Raw genomic sequence first — 8178 nt, forward strand, 5'->3', positions numbered from 1 at the left:
ATGAGGTAGGGCAGAAAAAAATCCAAGACGGGGAGGCTTTCACTAAATAAAAGTACTTTCTCGCCAATTGCCCCAGTACAGTTTCTAACAGGAATCTGTTTACGGGGACGCATTACTAAAGCCCCAACCTGGACAACCAACTGGAGCCACGGAGTACGCTCTGATCCCTCAATCCTATGCATGGGTTAATCAAGACTGTCCCACCAGTACATCCTTGTCTCTAATTTATGCGTGTCCCCTAGCATTCCTGGGCAGCTTCTTTCCGTCTGTCTGTCCCTCTACCACCTTCTGTTTCCTGGTACGTCCCAAGATCCAAGGCGGCTAACGCATTCTGTGCCTCGGAGGCCACGCTCAGGGCTCACCCAGAGCCTGCGGGGCGCAGGGATGAGGGTAAGGCTTGTTGTCTCTTGGGGCGCTTCTCCGAGCTATAGGAGGAGTGGTGGAAGAGGAACGCAGCCCGTGGGAAGGCGAGTGTTTGCAGCCGGGTTCTCTCCCGTGCTTCCTGCCTAGATTATTTCTTTCCAAGACTGAGGATGTAGAAAGGTCTGGAGCTGATCGATCCTAACTTTCTGTTGCCAGAAAGGCTGTGAGTAGGGGAGAAAAGAAACCCCAAAGAACGCAGGGTGGCTGGGTACAGAGACCAAAAGGTAAGGGTCCTCAGGGGTGCTCAGGTCCTTAAATCAAACGGAGATCCGGCGGTCTTTTCAAGAAAACAGTGAAGTTGTGACCAACTGGAAAGTGAGGGTGTGGGGATCCCGGTATAGAGCGCAGGAAACCTAGGTTCTTGCGTCAAAGGGAAGCAGACAGATAAAATGACTCCGCAGAGTCCTTAACCAGCTCAGTCACCGCAGGTGTTTCGACTCCGTTCCCAGCGCAGCGCGCCGTCCCGCAGCCGCCTATTTGCCGCTGCAGTCCAGGTTCTGGGGCGCACCTAGCGTTGCCTCTAGCACTCCCCTTTATGTAACAAGAGGGCAAGAGCCCCTAATTCCTGAGCCGACGCACGGGGCGCGGCTTCTAGTCTTCGAAACTTTTTCGTACAACTTTTTTTATGGGTAGCGCTGATCCCTGGGCTGCGAGGACGCAGGCAACGCCGGCCGGGCCACGGCGCAGAGCCGACGCAAAGGAGAGCTCCGAAGCTGGTTCTCAGTCCCCGACCGGTCCCGGGACCCTGATGGGGTACTCCCGCGAAGGAACGCGCATCGGGCTGGGGCTTTCCAGGCCCGGCACCCCGGCAAGTGCGCGCGCACTGGCGCGTCTGCCCTGCGCTCCGCACGCCCAGCCTCCGCTGGTGGCCACTGCGCGCCCGGCGCTGCCCGCTGCCCGTGCCCCGGGTCCGCTACCCTGTGCTTCTGCAGCCCGCGCCCTCTTCTGCGCCCGAGAGAGAGCTCCGCACGAAACACTGGGGCAACTGAAGAACTGGGAGCAAGCGAGTAGCACCGCTGCCCTTTCTAAAAAAAAAAAAAAAAAAAAAAAAAAGCACCGTCCCGCGTCCCAGAAAAACTCCCGAGAGGCATCGGCACTTCCCCACAACTTTCTCCGCCCGAGCCCTGCGCAGTCCTACCTGCTCACGCGGTCTCGCGCGGCGCCTCCCCTCCCCCACCTGCCGTGGGGCCAGAGTTGGCCAGGTCTAGGGACCCTCGGTGCCGCGGGCTCGCTTACCTCGCATGGTGTGGCCGCTGTCCCGCTCCGCGTAGTCATGAAGCTGCTGCCAGCCCGAACCCCAGAGAGCCCAGAAATCCCGTTCAGCACGCTTGCAGAAGGGGGCCGGCGACCAGCAGCCGCGCCGCGAGCACCATCCCTCCGGGCGCACTCCGCGGCCGCGGGCTGACCGGGGCCGCCGCCTCCGGGCTCGGCTTTGCCGGTGGCGGCGGTGACTGTTTTGATGGCTGTTGGTTTGTTTGTTTGCTTTCAGAAAGGGTGAAAAAAAATGTCCTGAGCGGCTGATGCCTGGGTTTTGTTTTGCTTTTTTTCTTTCTCTCCAGTGTGCTTGCTTTTTAAAAATGTCACCGCCTCCGGGCTCAGAAGATTTCTTTTGTGATCACTTGGACTGAGGAGGAGGAGGAAGGGCAGCAGCAGGAGGAGGAGTTGGTGGTGGTTTTGTTAGTTACAAAGAAGAGGGAGAAGGAGCAATGGGGGGCGGGAGGAAACAGAAAAGAAAGAAAGGCGGCGTGGATGGCAGAGCATGTGCGTTTTCACATGACATCTGTGCCTGTTAGCGGATCCACGATGGTAATTTTCACTGTTCAGTTACAGAGAGGAAGGGAGCGAGAGAGAAAGAGGAGAGAGATGGAGAGAAGGAGCCGAGAAGGGGCTTATACGCCCGGCTGGGTTCCGTGCAGACTTCAGGCCCCGCCTCCTGTCAGCGCCGCCGCAATCAGCGCCCGGCAGCGCTCTGGGGGCGTGGCAGGGGGCGTGTCCGGGGCGTGGCAGTAGGAAGCGGGGTGGGGCTGGGGACCCGGCAGCGCAGCGGCAGCGGCCCCGAGGACTGGAGGCTCTGCAGGCCGGGCGGAAGTACCGAGGGGAGAAGCGGCACGTCTGCAGGTGACTTGCGGTGGTGACTGCGCGCAGGCCAGTTCCTCCAGAGGCACCGAACCGCCGGCGTCCCCGGGGCCCGCGTTCTGTCCCTCTCTGGCGACGCCTGTGGCCCTGCGCGCACCGGGCAGCTCGTTGCCGAGTCCGCAGCTCCGAGGAAGAGGCATGCAGGGTCGGGGACCGCGTACAGCGGGACCCCTCGGTTTTAGTGACACAAGAGTACCAAACCACTTCCCTCTCTTTCAGCAAAACTGTAGTGCATTCCCAATTGCTTTAAAAACATCTTTCAGATGCCTTCTGTCTCTCATTTTTAAAAAAAGGCCCGGAGCTTGCCTGTGTGTGCCTGTGTGCGTGTGTGCATGTGTGTGCTCGCGCGCGTGTGCTCTTTTGTCAACAAAAGTGATTTTTGGAGAGTCTCCTGAAGATGGGCTCCAGGATAGCAGGTAAAGTCTAAACTGGCAGCGTGGCCATCCTAGTGATGCTTTTTGAGCTCTTTAGCTGGTACAAGGGTTTAGGAGTGGGAAAACAGTTGATTTTAGTTGTTCATGACTACATTCACCTACTTAAAAGAAGTTACAATGAAAGCCAGGTGAAGTTATTCATATTAAGGTGCAATTTGTTATCTGTACTTATTTATTTGTATTTTGTTAAAACTAACACATAGACATAATACTGTCCCTTTGCAAGGTTTTCCCTCTCTGTGGGCAAATAACCCACCAAATACATGACTGCATCTGCTTTCTTCCTTATAGTGGGGACTTTCTTAAATACTCAGGTTAACTGGTCACCCTAAAAGACAGACAGGCGAAAATGTTTGCTGAATTTCTTCAGTCTCAGGGTACCGACACATGTATTTATCAGATACCTGTTGGCAAAGCAGACCTGATCATTACTTAGGTACTCAGATAATTAGATCTTCACCATTATTTACATGTGTTTTGTCATGCAACACAAAATACATTGTAAACTCAGTGATCTATGTAGTTTATTAGGTCATCTACACTGCCAAATTTCCCTCCTCCTACTAAATAAAAGATACTTAACAAATTGTCATCAGTGTTCAACTGACACTGCTGTATGTCCTTTGTTTGCAAGCCAACATATAATTTAAGAAATTTTTGGTATTAAGAGTGAAAGTAGATTGAGTTATTAATTAAATGAAATGAACAAAAGGAATTCAGAATAGTTATTCCTTTATAAATATCTTCCTCCTAGATTTGTAATTGACACAGTAGTTAATCTTTTAAGATAATATTTAAGGCTCCCTGGTTTTATCATTTTTAATCAAGTAAAATATATTCATCATAACTACATTAAAGCTGTACCAAGTTATGCCTAATTTAGTTGCTTCATTAAAAATTACTGTATATAAAGTAGTCAAGAAACAAATCGTGACTATATCATTTTAATTTCATGTGCTTCAAGCAGAGACACAGGAATATTAAAATATTCAAAACCTTTGTAAACATTATAATTATTATTGTTTTTATTTTAGATTCTGATTTCTCATTAGAGTACAGAGCAATTCCAAAATTCAAGAATTTTAACTTTTCTGTACTTTTAACTTTCTAGTTATTTATTGAATTCTGAAACTTGTTTTACTACTGTAGCAACTGTAATAATAATAAAGATAGTCAAGACATGAAGGATAAGTACTTTCTTCTTCCTATACATCTTTTAATGCCCTCTGTTTTGGTAATTTACAATATATAATTTTGTTTAGAATGAATTTCTTGATCCTTTTGGAATATTTTTATACATGTTAACTATACATAAAGCCATCAGTTATGTTATTTCATCTTTCCTAAACTGATAATATGTCACACGATAATATTTATTTTCTCTTTTAGATTGAAGTAAATGTTTGTGTTTGGTTAAAATGTGGATATCTAAGACATTTTGGATTTTCCTAAAAATTTAAAAACAAATTCTTCGGGGCTTCTAATAACATTTACATTTATTTCAACTGAATAGAACCTATTTGTGTAAAACAATTACTCAGTATTTAAATGAAAGTAGTCAACATTTTTAGAAATCACAGGCTATTTATGTGTTTGTAATCTGCCAGTCAATATTCATGTCTCAAGTGACATCATAATAATATTATGTACTTGTCCATGTGAAGTAGTGTCAGTAATTTTTTTTGAGTAACTATGCAACTGTTCCCCCATCAGCTTGAATTTTTGCTTTAGGTTCTGGGCCTGAAGGTTGGAAGCTCAATTTTGATTAATTCCAGTGACAGTTAGTCACACAGCACTGTACATAATCTGAAGAACTCATGTAATTTCACATGGGGTGTCTGTTCACCTGTTTTCTCCTCAGGTCAGCACATTGTAGGGTTATCAGTAAGGCTATGGGTATTAATGATGAGAGATATCCTCAAGGAGCCAAAACTTTCATAATAGCAAACCAGCTCAGGTGACATGACATTTAGGATTATTTCAACCATACAGTGCTTGAAGCAAAGAGGTAAATCATAGTTCATTATATTCTGTGTTGATTATCCTATGCATAAAGAATATTTTAAATAATTATGAGTCTAGGGGTATATTTGCAATCCTTGGGCAATATTACACTAGGAGCGATGGACAGAGTAGGTGGTTTTAGCACAGTGCAGGAGGCAGTGCAGTTGACATAGTTGAGAAAGAGATACAAAGCTACCTTTGAATATCAGAAAATCCAGAAAATACGTAAGAACCTTTAACATGTGAACCTATTGGAAATGGAAGGTGTGAATGGTACTTTCAGCCTTCTCTTGCTCAAGAAAGCACTGAACAAAAGGTTCTGATAGAGATGCTCTGGTGGAGAATCTGCACTAGATTGAAATTGCCTTGCATACTTCTGTAGCTCGAGGTGTATTTAGGAATAAGCAGCTATACTGCCCCAGAAGCTGTATCAGAGAGGCATGCTTCTTACCTGAGCAGAGGCAAAGACCTTCCTAGATGGTACAGGCACTCCTGGTGCTATGGAGATGAATAGAAAGCTTTCTACCCTCTTGTCCACTGAACATGAACCACAAATTTGACACAGTAATAATATCTTTTTTTTCTTAGTTTCTAAGGAGAGGGGAAGTCCTGCATGTTGTGCATTGTATCCCTCCTTTTCTCATACTTTTATTCTGATTAAGAATCAGAGATTCAGAAAGGTGAAGTAACTTGTCTAAGCTCACAAACCTAAGTAAGATAAATCCAGGATTCAAACTAAGATATAACCACTAAACTGTAAATTTCATGTGAGCAGAAATTTTTTTGACTTTGTTTTTATTCAGTGCTGAATTAACAAAATCTGCTCTTGTGTAGCAAAAAGTAGATACTTAAAATAGTCTATGAAGGAATAAATGGTCTTTGGAACCTTTGTCTCCTGCACAGTACCACATAGCTACGACCGATTTACTAAGTACCTTTAAATAAAGAACAATGAATTTTGGCTTGGAGAATTAAAGGGTATTGTGAATATTTTATGAAACAATGATAGCCTAATTTGGCCCATCATAGAATTTAGCAACTTACTTTTGTAATAACTATTTTATATTGCAGGTAATGTGAATATGAATGAAACTGGTACTGAAAAGAAAAAGAATAGAAAGGCTGGATGCAGGGTACACCGCTGCCGAATCTATGATGTCTAGTGAATACTAATACGGTGGTAAAATTAGGCCTTGCCAGCGAAGAGAAAGGGAAGTTAAACCAAAGCTCCACGAATAAGGAAACTGGCAGAACAAATATCCCACTTAGTAAAAATAAATAAGGTGGAGTATCTTTAGATAGGGAAACATGTGACAATTGCCAACATTGAATGACATATTGGCATTTTGTCCAATACCCTTCACCCCTGCAAAGACACAAAAAGATATATTTTTGGACCTAGTCCTAACATCATATTGTTCCATTTGGTTGTATGATCATTTTGTAAGATTTTGACTAATCAAATCTGTACTCACATTGATGTTTTCTTTGTTTCTGAATGAAGGAGGTCTGTATTCCCTGCATCTGTGTCAGTCAGTGTCAAAGTTATCGCCATCATCATTCCCCCACACCATTCTTCTCTGATGAAAACATGTATTTTACTATAATGGGTCATCTTTATCCTCCATGCATGGTGTTTTTAGTTACTTTTTACTCACTGCTGAGACAAAATACCTAATGCCCAAAGTTGGGTAAGGAAAGGTTTATTTCTTACAGTTTTTGAGGTTTCAGTCCATACTCAGTTGGCTCCAAGGCAGGGTGGCATGGCAGGGTCGCAGTTCATGCCAGCTGCAAACAGCAAGGCAGAAACCTTCAAGAGAGATACACCTTCTTCCTGCCATTACATTGTGTACTGCCTCCACCCCTAGGTGAGTGTAGCACTGACACCATCAATCCAAGCTCTAGACAATGAACCAATCACACACAATGCAAGTCCATAAGGCCTGGGGGCCACCAACATAAGCCATGACATATGAGTAACCTGATGATTCACTTTTGACTGCCTCCAAAATTTGCAGATCTGTTTTTTCTTGTGTCATTATACTTAATTAGGCTACTTCTACCAGAAAAATAAAAACTTTTTAAAAAACAAATTCTGGTGTGGGTCTATTGGACCCTCTGTGATGCTTGGGTAAACACACACAAATCCAGTTAGATGGTGCATAACATGGGTAAAAATCCCATTTTTCCACTTTTGCACTAATGTCTACACCTTGCTGTTCATCATATTTAGTGGGTAAACTCATGAATTGCTTCCTGTATCCCTCAGGGAAAGGCAGTGAGATGCACAGCTGGCTACAATTACACTAAAGTACAAATTTACAGTAGCAAAGTAAGGGATAGGCCCACCAGACCCAGTCTTACATACCTGGGATTAAATCCTGCATGCTTACTAAGGTGTTCCCTTTATTTTCTAGGACACACCAGTTTGGGAAGTACATAATAGAATCATCTTAAGTCTGCAGCTCTGCTAGCTTAAATGCTTTATTTCTGGAGGAAATGTTTCTTACCCAACTGTTTAAGAGCAGTATGATTCTTTACCAAATTATGTTTTCTTTATAGCATCTATCAGAAGTTATGATTGTTGATTTTCTCTTATTACCTAATCAATGGAATAAATAAATTTTAATTAATATTATTAATACTTCCATAGTGTAAAGATAATTTCTCTTTTGTCTATTATCATTGCCTACTATGATGCCTGATGTCTAAAATATAATTTGCAAAGGTTTGTTGAAAAAGGTTTGTTGATAGCTTAGAATAATTGCTAGGATTGAGAGATGTAAATAGTAAGAAACCTGGTTAGAATGGTGACTCATGCATATAATCTAGGCTCCCTGGGAGGCTGTAAGAAAAGGGGTTGGATGTATAGACTGGTATCAAGACTCTATGCTTAAATTCCTAGTACTGCCCCTCTCCTCCTGAAAAATCTCTATTTTATAAGTTTTGCTAATGTACTTCCATATATCACCATGATTGCATTAATATTTGTAGAATGTTATGATTTTCTTTTGCAGGGAATTGGCATATACAGTATTGATTAAATGCATTGGTTCTGGAGTAAAATGAAAGAAAACAAACAAAATACAGCTATTTGCAGTGCAACTTCCACCTGATTACTAAACCTACCTATTATGAGGACACCTTTATATCCTCTTTAAATTCATATGTTGAAGTCCAA

At 43.7% G+C, this 8178-nt stretch overlaps 1 protein-coding gene across 1 annotated transcript in view; it reads right to left on the minus strand.

The window, feature by feature from the left end:
• Nucleotides 1-2327, minus strand: part of Rorb (RAR related orphan receptor B) — a 179345-nt gene extending 177018 nt beyond the window's left edge. Inside the window, exon 1 of the mRNA XM_013155009.3 lies at nt 1660-2327. Coding sequence (XP_013010463.2) covers nt 1660-1666 — 7 coding nt within the window. The 5' untranslated portion in view covers nt 1667-2327. The remainder of the gene's footprint in view (nt 1-1659) is intronic.
• Nucleotides 2328-8178: the final 5851 nt, after the last annotated feature.

This window comes from Cavia porcellus, unplaced genomic scaffold (assembly GCF_034190915.1).
Source record: "Cavia porcellus strain 051 isolate PalLab524CR breed Dunkin Hartley unplaced genomic scaffold, mCavPor4.1 scaffold_1, whole genome shotgun sequence".
Lineage (NCBI taxonomy): Eukaryota > Metazoa > Chordata > Mammalia > Rodentia > Caviidae > Cavia > Cavia porcellus.